At 31.9% G+C, this 22,421-nt stretch overlaps 5 protein-coding genes across 5 annotated transcripts; 3 read left to right on the top strand and 2 right to left on the bottom strand.

The window, feature by feature from the left end:
* Positions 1 to 384: 384 nt before the first annotated feature.
* HELRODRAFT_182746 (hypothetical protein) lies at positions 385 to 1,005 on the bottom strand (the record flags this gene model as incomplete). Its single annotated transcript, XM_009033471.1, has 1 exon — positions 385 to 1,005. The coding sequence occupies one exon, from the start codon at positions 1,003 to 1,005 to the stop codon at positions 385 to 387; it is 621 nt and encodes a 206-aa protein (XP_009031719.1).
* Positions 1,006 to 6,414: 5,409 nt separating this feature from the next.
* On the bottom strand, positions 6,415 to 7,337 carry HELRODRAFT_194656 (hypothetical protein; the record flags this gene model as incomplete). Its single annotated transcript, XM_009033470.1, has 2 exons — positions 6,415 to 6,929; positions 7,325 to 7,337. 2 exons carry the CDS (start codon positions 7,335 to 7,337, stop codon positions 6,415 to 6,417), a joined length of 528 nt encoding a protein of 175 aa, XP_009031718.1.
* Positions 7,338 to 7,621: 284 nt separating this feature from the next.
* HELRODRAFT_104383 (hypothetical protein) lies at positions 7,622 to 12,366 on the top strand. Its single transcript, XM_009033469.1, has 14 exons — positions 7,622 to 7,638; positions 7,963 to 8,037; positions 8,365 to 8,497; positions 8,571 to 8,691; positions 8,960 to 9,018; positions 9,239 to 9,414; positions 9,757 to 9,821; positions 9,932 to 10,006; positions 10,243 to 10,347; positions 10,759 to 10,870; positions 11,011 to 11,037; positions 11,225 to 11,304; positions 11,577 to 11,692; positions 12,257 to 12,366. Exons 2-14 carry the CDS (start codon positions 7,965 to 7,967, stop codon positions 12,276 to 12,278), a joined length of 1,164 nt encoding a protein of 387 aa, XP_009031717.1. The 5' UTR covers positions 7,622 to 7,638; positions 7,963 to 7,964; the 3' UTR covers positions 12,279 to 12,366.
* Positions 12,367 to 14,662: 2,296 nt separating this feature from the next.
* HELRODRAFT_182743 (hypothetical protein) lies at positions 14,663 to 15,623 on the top strand (the record flags this gene model as incomplete). Its single annotated transcript, XM_009033468.1, has 3 exons — positions 14,663 to 14,791; positions 15,126 to 15,246; positions 15,547 to 15,623. 3 exons carry the CDS (start codon positions 14,663 to 14,665, stop codon positions 15,621 to 15,623), a joined length of 327 nt encoding a protein of 108 aa, XP_009031716.1.
* Positions 15,624 to 16,693: 1,070 nt separating this feature from the next.
* Positions 16,694 to 22,067, top strand: HELRODRAFT_90920 (hypothetical protein; the record flags this gene model as incomplete). The annotated part of the gene is made up of 10 exons (XM_009033467.1): positions 16,694 to 16,810; positions 17,040 to 17,171; positions 17,542 to 17,695; positions 18,006 to 18,118; positions 19,617 to 19,727; positions 20,096 to 20,309; positions 20,453 to 20,660; positions 21,133 to 21,219; positions 21,401 to 21,597; positions 21,751 to 22,067. 10 exons carry the CDS (start codon positions 16,694 to 16,696, stop codon positions 22,065 to 22,067), a joined length of 1,650 nt encoding a protein of 549 aa, XP_009031715.1.
* Positions 22,068 to 22,421: the final 354 nt, after the last annotated feature.

The raw sequence follows: 22,421 nt of genomic DNA, 5'->3' as shown, positions 1-22,421 counted from the left end.
GTTTAGTTGTGGTGTGTGTATCGTTATTTGTTTTTGTGCTAATACGTAGAGAAGAAAGATATACTGTCTTTTAGTCAGAGTTGAGGAATATAAACAAATGCGAGTGATGTTGATTGCTTGTATTTTTGTCTCCATTGATGTTTTTGTGTTTGTTATTGCTGTCTCTATTGTGTTTGTTGTTGTGGTTGTTGTTGTGGTTGTTGTTGTTGTTGTGGTTGTTGTTGTTGTTGTGGTTGTTGTTGTGGTTGTCTTTGTGGTTGTTATGGTTATTGTGTCGTTTTGGTAATTTTAATAAATGCAATAATTACCTATTGAATCAATTAATTGGTTAAATAACTAATTAGTTGGTCATTAAAATAATTAATTGGTTAATTAATTGGTTAATTATACGTTCTGACCGTTTGGGAGGGTTACATTGTTGTATAGATCGTGACACATTAGCAAGCCTTCATCTATGCCATCGCCAATCTCATTGTAATTATCTTTGCTCATGATGTTGTTGTTGTTAATGTAATTATTGTTGTTGTTGTTAATGTAATTGCTGTTGCTAATGTAATTGTTAATGCTGTTGTAGTTGATGGTTGTGTAACTGCTGTTGTTGTTGATGTAACTGTTGTTGTTGTTGTTGTGGATGTTGTTGTTGATGTCTTTCGCAACAGAAGTATTGTTGTTGATGGTAGAATTATTAGTGTAATTGTTGTTGTCATGGTTATTTCTGTTGTTTGTGTAGATGTTATTGATGTTGTTAATGTTGTTTAAACTGTTGTTGTCGTTGCTGTGTTTTAGAATGTTGTTTTTGGTGATGTTGTTGAGCTTAAAATCATTGGCGTACAACTCGTTTTTGTGATAACTATATGACATGTTGTTTTTATTGATGTTGTTGTTGTTGTTGTTAATGTAGTTGCTGCTACTACTGCTGATGTTACTGACGTTGTTGTTGCTGATGTTGGGATTGTTGTTGCTGTAGACAATTTTTTTTGACTTTGTTGTCGTTGTTGTTGTCATTGTTGTTGATGTATGCATGTCACCGACTGAAATTAATTACACAGTGGAAAAGAGGGAATATTTATCTATGCCCATTCACAATTGTCAGCATCTGGTTTGCTACTTTTATTACTGCCGTTACTACTGCAACTACTACTACTACTAATACTTCTACTATTTTCATTACTACTACTACTAATACTTCTACTATTTTCATTACTACTACTACTACTTTTATAACTACTACTACTAATAGTAGTAGTAGTAGTACTACTACTACTGCTTCTTCTGCTACTTTTGCTACCGCTATTACTACTAGAATTACTACAACAACAACAACAACAACTACTACTACTATTACTACTACTACTACTACTACTACTACTACTACTACTACTGCATCTACTACTTCTACTACTATTACTTCTACTACTACTACTACTATTACTACTACTTTTACTACTTCTACTACTACAACAACAACAACAACTACTACTACTACTACTACTACTACTACTACTATTATTACTACTACTACTACTACATGTGTCTATTTTACTATTAAATTAGCATTTATACTAACCATAGTTTTTGGGATTAATAATAATAATAATAAAAGTAATAATAATAATAAAAGTAATAATAATAATAACAATTTTAATAATTATTATATTATTATTATTATTATCATTAACATAGAATCACTAACAGAGGACAGGATCGAATTCGTTGATTCATCAAGCTCTACATCAAACTTCCATCATTATTTTTATTACGTATTACTGTTTTTATTGATAATAATAACAATAATAATAAGTATAATTATAATTATTATATTTATTTATTACAGATAATATAATGTAATTATTAAATAAATAAAAAAATAGCGATGACATTTTTTTTGGTAGTCATGTAAGAGAACGGAGTAAAACCATCTTCTTCTATATATATACATACATATGAGATGGGTACATTACGTATGTTTGTGTACGTGTGTGTGTGTATGTATGTGTGTGCGTGTGTGTGTGATCGATATGTGTGTGTGTTTGCGTGTGTATGTGTGATACCTTAGTTTATACACGTACACAATATACATTTCATAGAGAATATGGATGGGATAGAGAGAGAGAGAGATTATATATATATATAGAGAGAGAGAAAGAGAGAGAGAGAAAGAGATATATATATATATAGAGAGAGAGAGAGAAAGAGAGAAAGTAAAAAAAGAAAAAAGAGAGAGAGTTTGAAGTTACAAAGCAAAGACAAGTGGGATAGAAAATGCTAGGAGGTGAGAGAAAGAACGAGAGAACGAATAAAAAGAAAAAGTTGATAAAGGAAAATTAGCAACATGAGGAGAGTTGAAAAAGGAAGAAAGAGAGAGAGAGAAGAAGAGAGAGAGAAGAAGAGAGAGAGGGGGAGAAAGAACGAAAAAACATTGAATGAATGAATGAAAAATGTTGTGAAAAATGCCCAAGATGAGAACGTGAGCATGTATATTAAATTTTATATTAAATAAATTGGCGATGAGTGATTTATGATGTTAATAATGTTCTTTGTGTGTGCGCATGTATGTGTGTGTGTATGTGTGCGTGTGTGTGTGTATTTGTATGTGCGTGTGCGCGTATGTGTGTGCTTCCGTGTAAGAATGTGTGTATTAATAGACTACAGTTCAATTTGTATGGAATTTAATATAATTAAAATTATCCATGGTGTAATGAAAGATTAGGAGATTGGTTTAAAACAACAACAGCACCAGCCGCAACAAAAATAATAATTTAATTATAATTATATTAATAAATAATTTAATTTTAATTATATTAACAAGCTATTGTCGTTATTTTTCAAATTATAATCAATATGATGATAATAACTTTATAGATGCCTTACTGAAGATGGAGCCTAAATTGAAAAAATTGTTTGTGTGTGTGTGTGTAGGTGTGTTTGTATGTGTCTGTGTGTTTGCGAGTGTGTGTCTGTGTATGTACTGTACGTGCATGTCTGTCTGTGTTTGTGTGCGTGCGTGCGTGTGTATGAAACAATTTGACACGACACAAAATATTTTCTACTTTTGTATGTCACCATCCTTTCAAAACAAAAATTTAAAAATTTAATATATCTACCAAAAACTCGCTTGGGACAACTGGAAGATGTGACATCTTGACAAGGATACAACACAGCAGCCCGGTTTGAGAACCAGAGTTAGGGGAATTATAACGGGTTGGTTTCCCCTATCTACCCACCATAAAACTTGTATAACGTACTTACCAGAGGTTTCAGATATTTTGATATAGAATTTAATTAGAATTCTTACATCTTCATATTTTTGTTGCATTCTTTGTTTGTTTTTATTTCTTTGGTTACAAAGACCTTAAATATTGTTCCATGAAAGAACAATAACATAGAAGATGAAACAAAAGTTGATTCAATTTGAAATAAAAAAATAATTACGTTGAAAAAACTCTTCACGCGTAACGCTCATCACATACACGAACGTGTAAGCAAGCGGATATCCGTGAATTTAACAATAGTAACAACAACAACAACAACAACAACAACAACAACAAAAAACGTTAACAACAAATATAGAAGACAAACCATGAACACCAAAAGAACCATAAAAACATAAATATACAAACAGACATACAAACATACTTTGAAATAAAAAATAGATATAGGTGCTCATAACACATAAACATATGTACCTACACACACACACACACACACACACACACACACTCACACACAACACAAACGTGTAGACACACACACACACACACATACACACACAAAAATGTTAACACTCAAAGATATGCAATAAAACTCTTGGTAAAACAAATTTAGCGCCACCTAGCTAGCCCCCAAAGACGGCAAATAATTTTGATTTAAGCGATCGTATTGTGAACGTTAAAAATATCCAGACGATCAACATTCGCCATTTGGTAATTGAAGATCTATGTGTATGTGTGTATGTATGTATGTGTGTGTATGTATATTGTGTGTGTGTGTGTGTGTGTGTGTGTGTGTGTGTGTGTGTGTGTAAATTTTGCCAGGACTGCCAGTGTCCATCTAATTACACTTCGTCCATAGTTAACATTCCTAAAAAGGTCATGACCTGACATGTTTAGGAATTGCCTATTGTTCAGTGTTTTTGTATGTGTGTGTATGAGTGTGTTGGTATGAGTGTGTTGGTATGTGTGTGTTGGTATGTGTGTGTGTGTTGGTATGTGTGTGTGTTGGTATGTGTGTGTGTGTTGGTATGTGTGTGTGTGTGTGTGTTGGTATGTGTGTGTGTGTTGGTATGTGTGTGTGTGTGTGTTGGTATGTGTGTGTGTGTTGGTATGTGTGTGTGTTGGTATGTGTTTGTATGCGTGTGTATGTGTGCGCATATAAATTGAATTGTGTTAATTATGAGTGCGTCATCCATGTATAAATTAGCATATGATTTGCATCTCATTATAATCCGGGTTTGTAATTTCTAGAAGTTGCTATATAATATCACGCGCATTCGTAATGCGAGCGTTTAATTAGTTCGGCATCAATCATCGTCGTCGTCTTCATCATCACTGACGTCACGATGAAAATAAATTTAGAAATTTTTTAAATGTCAAGGTCGGTTCCTCTTGTGTGTTGTTAATTCTTGGGCGCCATGTATGTGCTTTTTTATTTCACTTTGTTGTCATTCTGCTCGTTGTAGCCGACCCTGCTCTGTCTGTCAGAGTCTGGTTTTTGAAAAATAAAAATACACACGTACAAACACACACACACCTACTTAAAACCATAAACACACAAACACACACACGGATACATACACACATACATCTAAATGTTTGCAAGACAAACCTTCACAATTTCCTGTCTAGTACACAATCCTTGCATAGGCAAACAACTTTTCTATCCTAGTTACATCAACTAGACATCACATTAACATACATACACACACGCATACATGCTTGCATATATACAAAAATAAATACATAACCACATACATACATACAAAAAACAAACATACACACGTATACACAAACATACTTACATTACAGTAACATTACAATAATGTTAGACCAACAAGCTGATCACAATCTTTCTTAGGGGTGGAATGTATTTTTTCCTCCATGTTATATTTAGGGTCTCGAAATAACTCAGCGGTTTTATAGCCCGGACATAAATTGAACGTTGCTGGTCGGGCCATAACAAAACGAAACGAAAAATAACGAGATATAGGACATAGTGAAACCAATAAAGATTACCTAAAATTACACACGGTGTAATTACGTGTAAAAGTTACCAAAATACATATGTCAATTACATAAAATTACATGTAAAAATGAATGTGTAGAACTGCGTGTAATCTTACACACGAATATCCACATACGCACACACATATACAGATGCACACACACAAACACATCAAATACATTACACATACATACATGCAGACAAATACAAATGATTATTTCATATCTGTTTGTATTTTCATTTCATCTTGTGCCCTACTGAAAGAACTTTTAGGGATTGATAGATTCTGTATTTGCTTGATTCTATCTCAAATTCGGGACAACTTAACTAAATTTATATTATAAGTAGTGTTTGATACGTGATAAGATTGTGTGTGAATAGGGAGAACTTATATAAACATAAATCCCTAATGTTGAATAGGTAGAGTTCATTTTGAATACATATAAATTTAGACAATATTTATACATTTTGATGTCTTGCAAAGGAGACTTTTGAAAGAACAAGCGTCTTACATGCTTTAAAAACGGACTTAATAATTTAAATAATAAATAATCATTAATTTAAATAAATAATAATTTAAATAAGACTAAATAATTTAAATAGCGTTGATCCGTGACGTCTTTGCCAAACTTTTAACCGTCTTTCTATATTTTTTCGAATAACCTTGAAAATATATATATAATTTTATTTCAAATATTTTCATTGTTATTTGCAAGATACGTCATACTTTATTTCATTTTTCGCCGATTAATACATAACTTTGCGCTATTTATAAACAAAATTTCGAGTTTTTAGCAGCGAAGTCCGTCCTGAGTTTGATTATTTTATGAATTGAAATGCTAAAAACTGACACACACACACGCACACACAGAGACACTCAAACGCACGTACACACAGACGAACATCTGGCGGGGTGTGAAAGCAAACGCATGCAAAAACGCTGTCAACGGTCTTGAACGGATGAAAACTTGAGAAAAAAAATGAGTGAAAATTCTTCCATAGCACTTTGGAAGAAAAACAAAAACAGGATTATGATTTATTGATATTGAAAGAAAAACTTTGGAAGTATTTTGTAAAACAAAATTTGCGACTCGAAAAATAATGGCACCTGGTAGAAGAAAGAAACATGTGCCTCAGTTACAAGTTTATTAGCATCTACAATCAACGAGTCATTCTGCCCAACCACGCATGTTTTCATGATCGATTTTCTTTCTTTTTTGGGTTAGGAGCATTAGGATTTTCACCTTTATAGAATAATTTCAGTAAGCTGACGGCTTCTTCCCCAAGGAATCCTTCATGGATCGTTAAACTATCTCCCAGAGATGGCAGATCGTCGGTAGCGGTGCTGAGCACCGAACCACAACCTCCGAATCGTTCGTTCCGACATCCGAAGTAAATCTTCGTACACTTTATGATTCTCAGAGCGGCCGCACACATGATGCAAGGCTCAACAGTTACGTAGCAGGAGCTGTCTTTAAAAACTTCTTCAAATGGTTTGTTCATTTTTCGGCACCAATCACGCACCTCGTCGATCGCTACTACTTCGGCGTGTTTTGTGGCGTTTTTTGTTGCGTTGGTTCTGTTTTTACCTCGGCCGACGACCTGACCCGAGTGAACAAACACGCAACCCACTGGAACCTCTCCATCTTTGTAGGCTTCGTTAGCAAGTTCCAGAGCATTCCTCATCCATTTCTCGTGAACTTCTTGATCTGGCAGTAAATTTAAAATAATATTTATAAATTTCATCAACAGAGTGTGAGTCTGAGGAAAAATCAAAAATATGCGTTGGTGATGAAACGCAGGTCGCTTTCACAACTAACCCAACATTTCACGCACAAAATGTTAGTTTCTTCCTTCCTAATAGCATTCAGAAAGATTGAATTTCTAATTTGAGCTAATAATTCATTTAATAAAATGGAAATTGGATTAAAATTTAAATTGGATCAAAAATTTGGTCGCTAGGCATTGTTGTTGCAATGGTAGAAAATCGACGTTGAAATTGAATTGATTCTACGGTATTGTAATATAAGTTAGTAAAGAAGGAAAGGCTTAAGTTTAAAAAGGCTAGATCCCTCAAATAAAAATCGAGAGCGTAAAAACTGACCCAACGAAGTCATTTGGAAAAAAACCCGCGGTTTTGTCAACAATAATTCACTTTTTATCAGTGCATGGGTGCATTTTTATCAAACAAATAATAACTTGTTTAGGTTTGTTATTAAAAAAAGACTTAAAATACTTCGAATTAAACTTTTGTAAAGTTTTTTGATGATTTAATTGATAATTTTCATAATTTTCACAATCTAATTAGTATGCTGTTTGTTTATGCATTTATGCAAATTTTGTAACTTTCCATTCAATTTTTTATTTAAATTCCCATTCATTTTCTGTTTGCTAGGCATTCTTGAATTAAATATTAAAGTTCGTTCAAAAAGCTATTCAAATTCACTTTTTTAAATTGAAGTTTGCGTTAATTTTGCATGCTTACATTTCGTATTTCTCACCATTGAGATGTCATTTACTAATTTGCATTTTATATATTTCACTTTTTTCATTTTTTTTTAGTTTTGCAAAAAAATTGCTAAAAATAATTTTTGCAATACGAGTTTCAACTTCATTTAAACTTCTTTAAAGATTGAAACTTTGAAGTTTTTATTTAAAATGAGTTTTTTCAACTAACTTTATTATTTAATTTATATTATTTTAAATTTTAATTAATTTAATTATTTTTATTTTTTACTAAAGATATGACAGCAACAACAACAACTTACACCACCTTACTCTCATTCAGTTCTTCCACTTTGAATTTCAAAAAGCACAGTTAGTGAAAAGAAATTTATCTGCCATAAATTTTAGTTAGACAGAATCATGTTTATTTATAAATCATTATTTTTTAATAAATAACATTTAATTATTTAAAATAATAACATTCTAATTTTATTTAATTAATTGAATTTGTCTGTTTGTATCATCAAATTTTATGAGAGGTATTCTCAAATTTATGAAAAAAGATGTATTTTTTATCAGTTTATCAGACAGACTCTATACCTATAATGTACATATTCTTTATTAATATTTTTAATTATAATATAACATTTCGAGATTTTTATATTTATTAAAATATAAATGAAATAAATATTCATCTAGGTGACATACAGAGAGTTGTTGACACTATATTCAAGATATTTAGTAAGTATGGGTTCGTGCCACACAGCTCAGCTAGTCAGGAACTGTCAGCTGTCAGTGGCTTTCTACACCTTTACCTATCACCCCAAGGAAGGTTATTATTATTCTTATTATTATACTTATTATAAATTATTATTATTATTATCATTATATTTTTATGTTTAAAGCCATGTCTTGCTACGAGGATATGGAAATGGTTTGATAACATTGGATATCCATGAGATCTCTACTTCCACAAGCAACGATATTGAAAATAGTTGTGGGGCTGGGAGATTATTTACTAACAAGGTATAATATTCCTTGGTGGCTCTTACTACTACTACTGCTGCTACTACTGCTGCTACTACTACTATTGCTACTACTACTACTGCTGCTACTACTACTACTGCTACTACTAATGCTTTATCACAGAGTTTATTCACATTGAAATAATCTTTCTTCTTTCTTTCACTTATTTCTTTTTATCTCTCTTTTTCTCTCTCTTTCTTTTTCTCTTTCTTTCTTTCTCTTTATATATATATATATATATTTTCATCGCGAACCTTTTAACTCACAGGAGATAGGGGACCTGGAGGTTGAGATAAAAAAATGCCTGTCATTCCTTGAGTCCAGAAGGTATTTTATAATAATAATAATAATTATTATTATTATTGTTGTGTTGTTGTTGTCATTATTAATCGTTTATACAACAAACCAACCATTCCGTCAACCAATCTAAGAGTCTATCAATTATATTCAACCGTTCATTCATTCAATCAATCAATCATCCAAGCGACCATGCGGTCAACCAACCAACAAATCATCCACCAAAACCATTCAACTAACCATGCCACAGTCTTCCAGCCATTAGACGAGGTAGATCAGTCAACCCGTACTACCCGACTGTTGATGGCCGGCTGGTTGAGTTAGACGTAAGAGAAGTTGTCTACGAAGTTAAGTCGAAGTATCAGGACATCATGATCGTTAGGTCGGAGTCGCTGGGAAACATACTGATTCTGGATGGGGATTTGAGTTAGTAACTAACTAGAGATTAAGGACACTTTTTTGATTTTTTGCTGACTGGCTGGCTGGCTGACTGGTTGATTGGTTGATTAATTGATTGAATAATTTTTTGGTTTGATATGATTGGTTGGTTTGATTTGATTGATTGATTGAATAATTGTTTGATTTGATTTGATTGGTTGGTTTGATTTGATTGATTGATTGATTAGAAACTTGGTACGTTTTTTTACTATTTCACGGTTGTTGGCTGTTTGGCTGACTAATTGACTGACTGACTGATTATTTAATTGATTGATTGATTGATTGATTGATTGATTATATGATTGAATAATGGGCTAAATAACCAACAAGATATGGGTGAAAGTGATGCAATCTACTCTCACACGCTCATGCAGAAAGGAAAAACCAACTACCAGGTTTATTATTATTATTATTTTTAGTAGTGGTAGTAATAGTAGTAGTAGTAGTAGTAGTAGTAGTAGTAGTAGTATTGTTGTTGTTTTTATACTACCCCACTTATTTTCAGGACAAAAGTTGTTTGGTTCTGGGTGGCGGTGATGGGGGCTTGTTGTATGAGTTACTAAATGAAGGGGCTAAAAAGGTGCTAAAGTTGTTGTTGTCGAAGTTGTTGGTGTTGTCGTTGTTGTTGTGGCTGTTGTTGTGCTGTTGTTGTTGTGTTGTTGTTGTTAATGTTGTTGTTAATGTTGTTGGTATTGGTTGTTGTTGTGTTGTTGTTGGTATTGGTTGTTGTTGTGTTTTTGTTGATGTTGTGTTGTTGTTGTTGATGTTAATGTCAACATAAATGACATGACAAACAACAAACAACAACAACAAAAGGTAATCTTAGTGGACATAGATGAGGAAGTTATATCAGCATGCCAGCAGTATCTGAGGAATGTTTGTCACGATGTCCTCGATAGCCGAACTGGTCCTTATCATCAAGTAATTCGTAAATAATAAATAATAATAATATATTATTATTTATAATTATTATTCATAATTCATATTATTTATAATTATTATTCATAATTATTATTTATAATTATTATTCATAATTATTATTTATAATTATTATTCATAATTCATATTCATAATTATTATTCATAATTCATATTCATATTATTTATAATTATTATTCATAATTATTATTCATAATTATAATTCATAATTATTATTCATAATTATTATTCATAATTATTATTCATAATTATTATTTATAATTACGTCCTACCTCGGGAAACCGGGTCTCTGGACGCAAAACGAAGATTGATTGATTGATTGATTATTTATAATTATTATTCATAGTTATTATTCATAATTATTATTCATAATTACTTTTCTATAATTTTACAGATAATAGTGGATGATGCATATAAATATCTGAAAGATTGTCTGACTGATGGGGTTAAGTTTGAGTATGTCCTGTACGACTTGACGGCTGTGCCCGTTACGACGGAACCCAAAAGTTAGTTTTAGGGGCGGTGGGGTTGTAATTATTGTGGTGGTGGGGGTTATTTGGGTTGTTGTTGTGGATGTTTTTGTTGAAGTAGTTGCGGTGATAAGTTTTTCTTAATATGGTTTTTTTTTTCTTCTATGATTCAACAGCAGAATCACTAACATCAGGTTCACAAAGTTAGTGTTGTTGTTGTTGTTGCTGTTGTTGTTGTTGTTGTTGCTGTTATTGTTGTAGTTGCTGTTGTTGTTATTGTTGTCGTTGCTGCTGTTGTTGTTGTTATCATCATAATCATTATCACCACCGTCGTCAACATCATTTATGTTTACGTTATCATCGTCGTCATCACCATTTTCATAATGCAAGAGAAAGAATGGGAATTCCTGTATGAGACTATCAAGTTGTCACTGGATGTCTTGTCTCACGGCGGGAAATTCTTCTGTCACGTTAGTTTCGCTTTCTATTGTTCAATCCATTTCCTTTTCCTGTCGCATTTTTTCTAATTTTTAGTTTCGTTTCCTAATTTCTCAGCTACTTATTGTGTTGGCAATCATCCAAACCAGCAAGCATTGTAGATGTTGAACCATTGTAATTGCTATTTTTATTATAACAATAATTATTGTTATAATTATATAATAATATAATATAATTATATAATAATATGGTCATAATTATATAATAATATGGTCATAATTATATAATTATAACATAATTATAGGCGACGGCATTACTAGCAAAGGATAGTTTGCTGCAATTTGAAGGCATGCTGTCCCAGCTGAATCCAAACATAAGATGGATGCAGCATTCTGCTTTCATTCCTTCGTTTCATGAAAAGTTAATTGTCGTTGTGGCTGCTGTTGTGGCTGTAGTAGTAGCGGTAGTTGCAGTCGTAGTGATAGTAGTAGTAGTAGTGGTAGTAGTAGCAGCAGCGGTAGTAGTAGGTGTTGTTTGTTTTCGTTGTTCTAGTTTACTTTGCATTTGTTGCATATTTTTTGCGAGAACTTCTCTATCGAAACCGTATAGCTGTTGCTTTTAAATGTAATAATTATAGTTTTATTACTTTTATAATTATATGTATATTATTATAATTATGTCTATTATTATAATTGTAATTATTATTTCACTCAGATCAGCTTTCTACGAAATATGGATTGAAGATGCTGAGGGTGAATGATACGTGTTTACAGCAACTGCTCTTACACATATGTATACACATTCACACACGTACACACGCACACACATACATGTGTACACACACACACACACACACATATACACACTCATATATGCATACATAATACACACGCCCAGACATTACTATTTGTTTTGTCTGTATTGATGCTGTCACATTGATAATTGATATTTCAATTTTGTTGGCCGACTTGTATCTCTTCTTAGTTTTTTATTTTTTTTTTATTGATTTTTCTTTTTCCTTCTTTTGTTTGTTTTGTTTTTTTTTTATTCTGCATTGTATTTATTTTCTATCTTTAATATTTACTTCTTAAAAAGTCATAACTGCCGGTTTAAATGTTGTTTGTTTACACGCCACCACCACACGCACACACACACCCACACACACACAACATGTGTATCTGTATGTATTTGTGCGAGTTTTTGCGTGTGTGTGTTATTGTGTGTGTTATTGTGTGCATGTGTGTTTTTGTGTGTATGTGTGAATACACGTGTGTTTTTCCCCTTATTTTTCAGTCCTAACAGAAGTTACTACAAACATAGAGTTAATACTTTGTATTGATGTTTGGCATTTTATATCCTACCTGTATGCGACGAGTCACCTTTGTATTTTTAATATCATATTTTCTAATTATCTTAAAGGTTTTTATTATATTACGTATACTACTTCTCTCATTGTGTATATTATTGTTTTTTTATTCTATACAATATTCTATACAATTTTCTACTAATTTGTTGGTCTGTTTTTGTATTTATTTCGCCATTTTGGGATTGGTGTACATTGCTTATATATTTGTGTTAGTACTAAGAATGATAACGATGATGATGAAAATTATGATGATGAAGATTATGATGATGGTGATGAAGATTATGATGATGATGATGATGAAGATTATGATGATGGTTATGAAGATTATGATGATGATGATGATGAAGAATATGATCATGATGATCATGATGAAGATTATGATGATGGTGGTGCTGATGACAGTTGTGATGCTGATGGTAGTAGTAGTAGTGATGAAACTAATTCATTCATTAGTCAAATAATTTTCATGGGTTTTTTCACTTTATTCGTAATTCACTTAATTCGCACGTTGAAATTGATACTATATCTGTAATCAGGTGATACAGAGATTTAATTCGTACGTAGAAATTGATACTATATCTGTAATCAGGTGCTAGAGATTTGATTCAGTAATAATTCTTAATTAGTTATGGTATTATTGTTATTGTTGTTATTAATTATTATTAATGTTTTATTATTATTTTTATATATGTCTTGTTCACTTGTATGAATTTAGATTTGCACTATCGAACTCTTTCTTTATAGAAATCTCAAATTCATTCCCTTGTCTCACTTTGTACTTTTAATGTTTGAACCTAAAAATAAAATGGCCGATATAGTAGAATTCGTCATTTATATCAATCAATCAATCAATTAGCTTATAAAGCGCTATTTCCGCGATGTTCAACAGCGCTCCTCAATGAATTTTGAAAACAGATGGGTCTTGAGTACCGCTCTGAATTTGGCAAGTGATGGAGAAGTAGTCAGAGAAGTAGGTAGAGAGTTCCATAGAAAAGGACCAGAAAAAGCAAAAGCAGATTTGGCAGAGTGTTTAACACGAGTTAAAAAAAAGCGAGAAGAAGAAGACAATCGTAAACCGGGGCGTTTAGGTTCAATTAATATATCTGATAAATACTTAGGAAATAATTTAGATTGAGACTTATACATGAACGTGCAAATTTTAAAAATTATTCTATATTTTATAGGTAGCCAGTGCAAGAGAACAAGATATGGAGATATATGAGAAAAGAAAGGGGCACGAGCAACTAGACGAGCAGCAGAGTTAAAAGCTTTACTTAAAGGATAGAGTATAGAGTCAGGAAGACCATAGTAGAGCGAGTTACAATAACCAATCCTAGATAAGACTAACGAAGTAACAAGAAGGAGAAGAGTAGGATCATCAAGAAAAGGCAAAAGTATTTTTATTCTACGTAGATGAAAGTAAGAACTTCTAGCAACACTATTAATCTGAGAAGAGAGAGACATAGTAGAATCAAAGATAAAACCTAGACTACGAAACTTATGAGAGACATCAAGAGTTTTAGAATCAGGTAAGATAATAGGAGGAATAGTAATAGAGTGTTTAGATTTATTAAAACAAATTAATTCAAACTTAGAAGGATTAAGTTTAAGACACATAGAGTCAGACAAAGCAATAATTGAAGAAAGACATAGAGATAAATTATGAAGAACACTATTGAGATTAGATGGAGGAAATGAAGTATAAATGTGTTTTGTATCTATGACTATATAGTCATAAGACACCATATAGTCACTATATGACTATATAGTGTCTATGTATATATAGTGTTTTGTATCTATGACTTTTTTCGTTTGTAACATTTAAATTTGTTTTTCTTTGCTATGTGAAAAGTGAATGTAGACGATAATGCTTTTGAAATATTTCAAATTGCTGTAATAAATTGCCTCTCTTATTGAAAATAGGAAATATTTAGTGATAAAAACACATTTTAGCTAAAACCGACGGAATCTACACATAAAAATTATCCATTTGCTCTTTTTCCACCAAAAACAAGTTAGGAAAAATGAGTTCGGCGAAGGAAGGGCTAGGGAATTGCCAGCTTCCAATCTCTCGAATACGGACGATAATGAAGAGCTCGCCAGAAGTTAATAGCATAGGAAACGATTCCCTATTTCTTATTGCGAAAGCTACTGTTAGGAGACCTACTTTTTAAGATTTTTTTAAACTTTTTAGTTTTTTTAGAGACTTTTAGTTAGACTTTTAAATTTTAACTTACTCTAGAAAACCTTTGGCAGTAAAACCTAATTTTTTCTATTTTATTACATTACATGATTAATTAATAAATGCATGTTAAAAAAGTGAAATAAATAAAGATTTAGGTTGGGATGAAAGATTCAAAGTAAAATAACAGTAAAAATAATAAGTTTTAAGCTAGTACATCACTCATTTTTTATTAATTAAGATATATATTGTGTTAATTTTCTTGTTTCTCTGACTGACATTTATTACTAATTATCTTAACACAGGAGTTATTCGTTCAGAATTTGGCACAACTGGCCTATGAGAAGAGTTGTAACAAAGAGCTAGTAGATTACAACGATCTGGCCGATATTATTAACAAAAAAGAACAACTACAATTTTTACAAGGTTGTCATTTATTATAAAATATTACTTATAATTTTTCACTATTAATTATATTAAACATTATTCATTATTAATATTATTTGGGTTTTGTTGTTGGTTTTTCTAATTTATTCTTAAAATTTTATAGTTAAACGTGTTGTAGTTGCCAAGGTTTGAATGTGGCGAGAGATCTCAGCTATTCACATGATTTTTGTTTGTGTGCGTGTATTTGTGTACGTGCTCGCGCGTGTGTGCGTGTTGTTGGTACGTCTTAAGAATTAATTGAGATAGAATTAACATTAATAATTTTTTTTCATTTCCCAGACATCATTCCAAAGAAGATGAAATACAAAGACTACCTGGAAATGGTAAAGAAGAAAGAAATTATAGTCATCAAATAATAATGATAGTAGTAATTATTATTATTTATTATTACTATATTTCTTGTTTTTATAATAATAATATAATTATTAATAGTTATTAATGTTGTTATTATTATTTTTATGATTATTGTGTAACTTTACACGGAGGTCTGTGTTGTACTAGTGAATTTTGTATGCCGAATAGTGAAAATAATTAATGATAAGAATTGTGATGGCTGTGATGATAATAAGTTATAAATTAAGTAATTATAATAAATGTTTTACAATAAAAATTTTATACATTTTTGTTAGAAATCAAAACATTTATATATTTAATACGTAAAACACACACATACGTGCACACACCATTTTGGAAGGAAAAAAATTATGAGTGCTTGCATTTTGTCAATATTTGAATTTCGAGCTTAAATGAAGCGCTACACTATAAAGAATAATTTTTCTAGCGCCAACCAGAGAAAGTTTGTTTGCCGTTGTTTGTAGCCATAACAACTGTTTGTTGTTAATGTAAACAGACTTAGCTACGCACGTGTTTGTGTGTGTGTGTGTTTGTATGCCTGTTGCTTTGTATTAAAGATTGTTGTTTGTGTTGGCAACTACCCATCAAAGCTTCAAAATTTTTTTTTATGTGATATATGTACATGTTTGTATCTAAATTATATTTGTATTTGTACATAATTGTTTGCGTATACAATACATGTACTTGTATGTACGTATGAATGCATATTGGCAAGTGTATGCGTGTGTGTGTGTTTGTCTGTGTCTGTGTGAGTGTGTATGGGTGTTTGTATGTAACTTCATATATATTCTGTAATTACAGAATATATATGAATATATATATATATATATAAATATATAAATATATATATATATATAAGCATACGATTCATTCTAGTGTATATGTCCTCTCTTGTTTTTGAAAAAATTTGAAAGAACATAAAATATACTATACCAACAAGAGCTGTACTTCTAACAACGACAAAATGCACGTTAAAAATCTAAACCTAAAGACATTAACCAGTAGCAGCAACAACAACACTAACAACAACGATAATGATGACAACCGCAAAACTTCGAGAAAAAGTTTGAGTATGAAACTTGATCCCGACAAGAAGCAAAAAAGTTCGGCTTTTGATCTGCTTCAATCTGAGGCCACTACCTTCCAATCTATTGGCGAGTTTAAGAAGGCCATTAAAAGTTTTACTAAGGTCAGTAATCCATTTAAAATTTTTTAATTCTGTTGTATATAATTTTTCAACTAATAAGTTCTAGTATAAATAGGTACTACTGCTGCTGCTGCTGCTGCTGCAACAACTACTATTGTTGCTAATCTACAGTTGCTACCACTGCTTCTACTACTACTACTTGTACATACATTGATACATCGTAAACTACATACACAAGCAACAACAGCAACAAATACCATTATACAAAAAGGCTCTAGACGTGAAACCTGGCGACAAAAATTGTCTGGTATCACGTGGTCGGTGCTATTTAAAGATCGGTGATCCGGAAAGAGCTCTCAATGACTCCAACGATATTCAAACCAACGATCCTCAATATGTCAAGGTTTAAAATCAACATTTATTTAGCTTCATAAACAATAAACCTCTGAATATTGAAATAATTTTTTTTAAATGGTTTTGAGAATTGTATCTATCTATTGCTATGCGAGAGATAGAGAGAGAAACAGAGAACAAAGAATATGTGTGTGTGAGAGAGAAAGAGCGAAAGCGAGCTACGAATAAAAATATCGAAACCTTCTGGGAAAAAAGCAACTTAGATTCACGCCTTGATGATTTTATACATGCACGCAGATAGTGGAAAAAAGAGAGAAACACACACGTACACACACATACGTACACACACACACACACACACGAACCGCTCACACACACACGCACACACACACACACGAACCACTCGCGCACACACACAGAGCCTACTAATAAAAGCGGACGCTCTCCACGAAATGATGCAATTTGAATACGCCCTGATGTTCTACCACAGAGGTTTGAGACTGAGGCCCGAGATTCACGAGTTCAAACAGGGGGTTCAGAGGGCCCAGGAGGCTATTGAGAATTCTATTGGGGGTATTTTTAGGGGTATTTTAGAGAGTATTTTTGGGGTTTTGTATGTGGTACTCTGTATGTGGTATTATGTGTGATGTAATATTGTGTGTGGTGTTGTACGTTGTACCGTATCGAATTTTATTATAATATAACGGGCTGCCTGCCCTGGCATTGTATAGTTTTTAGCCATTAGTTATTTATATTACTTTTAGTATGGTGTTATAATAATAAGAATAATAATATATAATAATAATAATAAATAAAAAATAAATAATAATAAATAATAATAACAATAAACAATAAAAATAAAAACGTCCGTGCGTTAATTCAGAAAGATCTGGAATCGTACTGGACACGAGCGGCGATCTGACCTACTTTTCGTATGACCTTGACATGCAGGTTAATAATAATAATAATAATAATAATAAAAATAATAATAATAATGTGAATGTATGTGTGAATGTGTATGTATGTATGTTGTTGTAATTATTGTTACCGCTATTATTGTTAGTATTATTATTATTATTACTATTTGAATTTGGCGCCAGAAACGTTTGAAATTACGTTTGGCGCCTGTTCCCGCCCCAAAACCGAAGAAAGTCGAAAAGCAGGACACCCCAGATAAAATAGCGGATCAACAACAACAACAGCAGCAAACAACAAATAATAATAACAACAGCAACACAAATAATAATAATAATGATAACAGCGTAAAGCCCGAACCAAATAAAGCTAAGGATACCGATGTGAATGATGATAATGAGGTGTTTTATTAGAGTGGATGAATGAATGAATGAATGAATGAATGAATAAATGAATGAATGAATGAATGAATGAGTGAATGAATGAATGAATGAATGAATGAATGAATGAATGAATGAATGAATGAATGAATGAATGAATGAATGAATGAATGAATGAATGAATGAATGAATGAATGAATGAATGAATGAATGAATGAATGAATGAACAGATGGATATATATAATGAATGAATGAATAAATGAATGAATGAATGAATGTACGAATGAAAGAAAAACGAAAGAATAAATAAATAAGACACTCGTACATACACAATTTCAATCTCTTTTTATTTGTAATTGATAATCTACAAACTTCAGTAAAAATAATAATTAAGTACTTCTGTGTAATACGTACATACGTGTGTGTGTGTTTCACTCTATAATAATAATAATTAATAATAATAGTAATAATAATAATATCATGATATATTATTATATATAATAACATAATATATATTATGTGTGTTTATATGCAAGTGTGTGTATTAATTTAATGTGGCCTCTAACTCATTATTATTTAATTTTATGTACATATGTGTGCATTTTTGTGTTTATAAATACACACATACATATAAAAACCAACAAACAAACACATACATACATACAAATATACAAACAAACAGACATACAAACAAGCACACATACAAACAAACACACACACATACATGTATTAAAATGTGCTTTGGTTTTTTTTTGTTTTGTACATATGAAAGTTTATTATGCATGTATATAAACATTTGAATAGAATTTTAATTGTTAATATTTCAAAATTATTATAATCGTTATTTATACTTTTATATTATTGCTAGTCAAAGTGTTATAGCCATTAACGTACATTCAAAATTAGCGAAGAGACATTGACCCAAGTTTCTAGAACAAACAAAACATCAATAAGTTATCAAAAAGCAACAAAACAATGCCATCAATAACAACAACAATACCAACAACGTCATCAACAACAACAACACACTACCACCACCACCAACAACAAACAATATCACTATCTAACAGAAGAAGGAGCCAACAACTCCAAAAACAACAGCACCACCACCAACAACAACAACGACGACGACGAACAACAGCAAGGATAGGGATAACAAGGATAACGACATTTTTAATCCCATCCCAAACGAGCGGAAGTTTAAATCCATGTGCAATCCCAAAACCTGCAAGCAACTACTCGGCGAGTTGTACGCTGACAGGGAATTCCTTGAGAATTTATTAAACAAAACAGGTATTACTGTTTGTTATGTTGTGAAATTGTTTTTATTATAAAATATATTAATTGAACCTAAACGCCCCGGTTTACGATCGTCTTCTTGTTCTCACTTCTTCTTAACTCGTGTTAAACACTCTTGCTAAATATGCATTTGTTTTTTCTGGCCATTTTCTCTGGTACTCTCTATTTACTTCTCTGACTACTTCTCTATCACTTACGAAATTCAGAGCGGATCTCAAGACCCATTTGTTTGCAAAATTCATTGAGGAGCGCTGTTGAACATCGCGGAAATAGCACTTTATAAACTAAACTAATTGATTGATTGATTAATTGATTGATCGATTGATATTTATTATTATCATAATTATTATCTAATTACTAAGAATCCGAATCGATGAAGTCCGAAGCGAACGTGATGATAAGGTCCTTGACCTTGCAGGGCTTGGACTTTCTGGACACTAGGACGGACTTTTGGCTGCAGCAGAAACCTCTGTCAACAAAGAAAATTAATTACAACAACAACAACAATAATAAAAATAATATGAATAATAATAAATATAATAATAATAATGGTTATGTTGATTGGAGGAATGAGTTGGTTTCTGTCGAAGATTGTTAGTGGTAAAGTTTGTTAATTTGTTTTTTAATTAATTAAATAATTGACTAATTAATTAATTCATATATGAATACATTTATTTATCTGTTATAACTCACACAGACACACACACATCACACAGACACAAACACACACACACAGTACAAATTAAAGGTGAATACAAAGAAAGCATAAAACGTATTGCGCAACTTTTTGCAATCCTGTCGAAGCCTACCATGCGAGAAACTCCGGATCGTATGGAATTATTCGCTACCCTACACGGATACCTTGGGACTGCCTACTCCAATACGAACCAGTTCGATAGGGCTTTGAAAGAATTTAATAAGGAACTGAAAATAGCTAAGAAAAAGTTTGTGTTTGTGTGTGATTGTTTTGTGTGTTTATTTAGAATAACCAGGCCAAGTCTGAAACCTATATATACATATATATATATGTTGGTAATAGACCATAATTTTTACAATATTCTATAAATTCTAACGAATGTTTGGCGTTAATATGTTTGTAGTTCGTTTTTTCGATTTAGAATATATGGAGTTAAAATTTTGTTCAAGAATTTTGCAACAGGGTAGGTGACAGCTGTAATTTGGCTAATAATTAGTCGGATGGGATGATTATTTTTATGCGTTTTTATATTTCCATATAAGTAGCCAGGAGAGTATTCGCCTATAAGTGATGGAAGTTTGTCATCGGTGATGTGCTTTCTTATCTTCTTAATTATTGTGTTTAGTTTAGTTTTTAGTTAAAGTCTATGTATGTATGTCAACAAATAAATAGTGGTCTAATTAACTGACCCCATTAATTGACCTTTTGACCTAATTTAGTGACCTAACTAACTGCAAGATGGATGGGCTGGATAACATCGGGAGGATATACGTCAAGTGGAAGAAATACGATGACGCCATTAAATGGTTATGATGATGACGACGATGATGGTGATGATGATGTTTGTGGTTGTGATGATGACGATGATGGTGATTATGATGATGATGATTTCAATGGTGATGAGTTACGTCATCAAAGACATGATCAATAATAATAATAATAGTAATAATAATAATAATAATACAACCATACAAAAATAACAACCAGCTTCAAAAAGCTTTCGAAAATCTCCGACTCGACTGAAAAAATCTGGCTCTATCACGAAATTGGAAGGTGCTATCTCGAAAAAGAGGCTAAAAACGAAATGGCGGGAAAATATGGCAAAAAGTCGCTGAGATTAGCTCGATACGAACTCGATGATGTCTGGACGCTGAACGCGATGGTTCTTATTGGAGAGTCATTTGGTTAATTTGAAATTTTCTCCATTCAATTTTGATTTCAGTTTATTTAATAGTAAGAGAGAGAGAAGAGAGAGAGGAAGGAAGAAGATAAGAATATTATTAATAACAACAATAAAATAATTAAATATTATGATAATTATTATGACTTTCTACCAGAAAACCGCCAAAGATACAAAAACGCCCTTAAATCGTACCAGGGCGCGCTGACGACGGCCGAAAATTTGAATGACGTCATAGCGGAAGAGGCTCTCGCTAAAAAGATCAAAGATATTAAAGATAAAATAACTATCGACGGCGATAATGATGATGAAGAAGAAGAACCGGAAGAAGAGAAAGATGACGATGATGACGACGACGATGACGATAGTGATGATGGCGTTGGCAGCTGTGAATCCATCACATCCGGTTTGTTATCTTTAGTATATTTGGTGTTTTTTTTAATAATTATTGACGATGATTTTCAATTTCATTAATCGTCATTGCGTCGATCGTTGATACTACCAGAGAATGAGACTTCAAAGAAATATTATGCGGACGATAATTGCAATGGCGATCGTTATGACGTCATCAACAACAGAAGCCCAATCAAAAAACCGCAACCAAAAACCCTAGATAATAATAATGATGATTCGCCAAAAAAACAACCGGAAAAACTCAAGAGTGATGATGATGGCGTTGACAATGATGATGATGACGTAGACATTGATGATGATGATGATGATGATGCTAAAGACGGCGGAGATGATGATGGTGATCGTAAAAAGAAGAAAAAAAATGATGGTAATGATAAACGTAGCGGCGATGATGATGATGATATTACTCTACGA

Source organism: Helobdella robusta (genome assembly GCF_000326865.2).
Source record: "Helobdella robusta unplaced genomic scaffold HELROscaffold_92, whole genome shotgun sequence".
In the NCBI taxonomy this organism is placed as follows: Eukaryota; Metazoa; Annelida; class Clitellata; order Rhynchobdellida; family Glossiphoniidae; genus Helobdella; species Helobdella robusta.
This window is presented reverse-complemented; position numbering and strand designations above follow the sequence as displayed.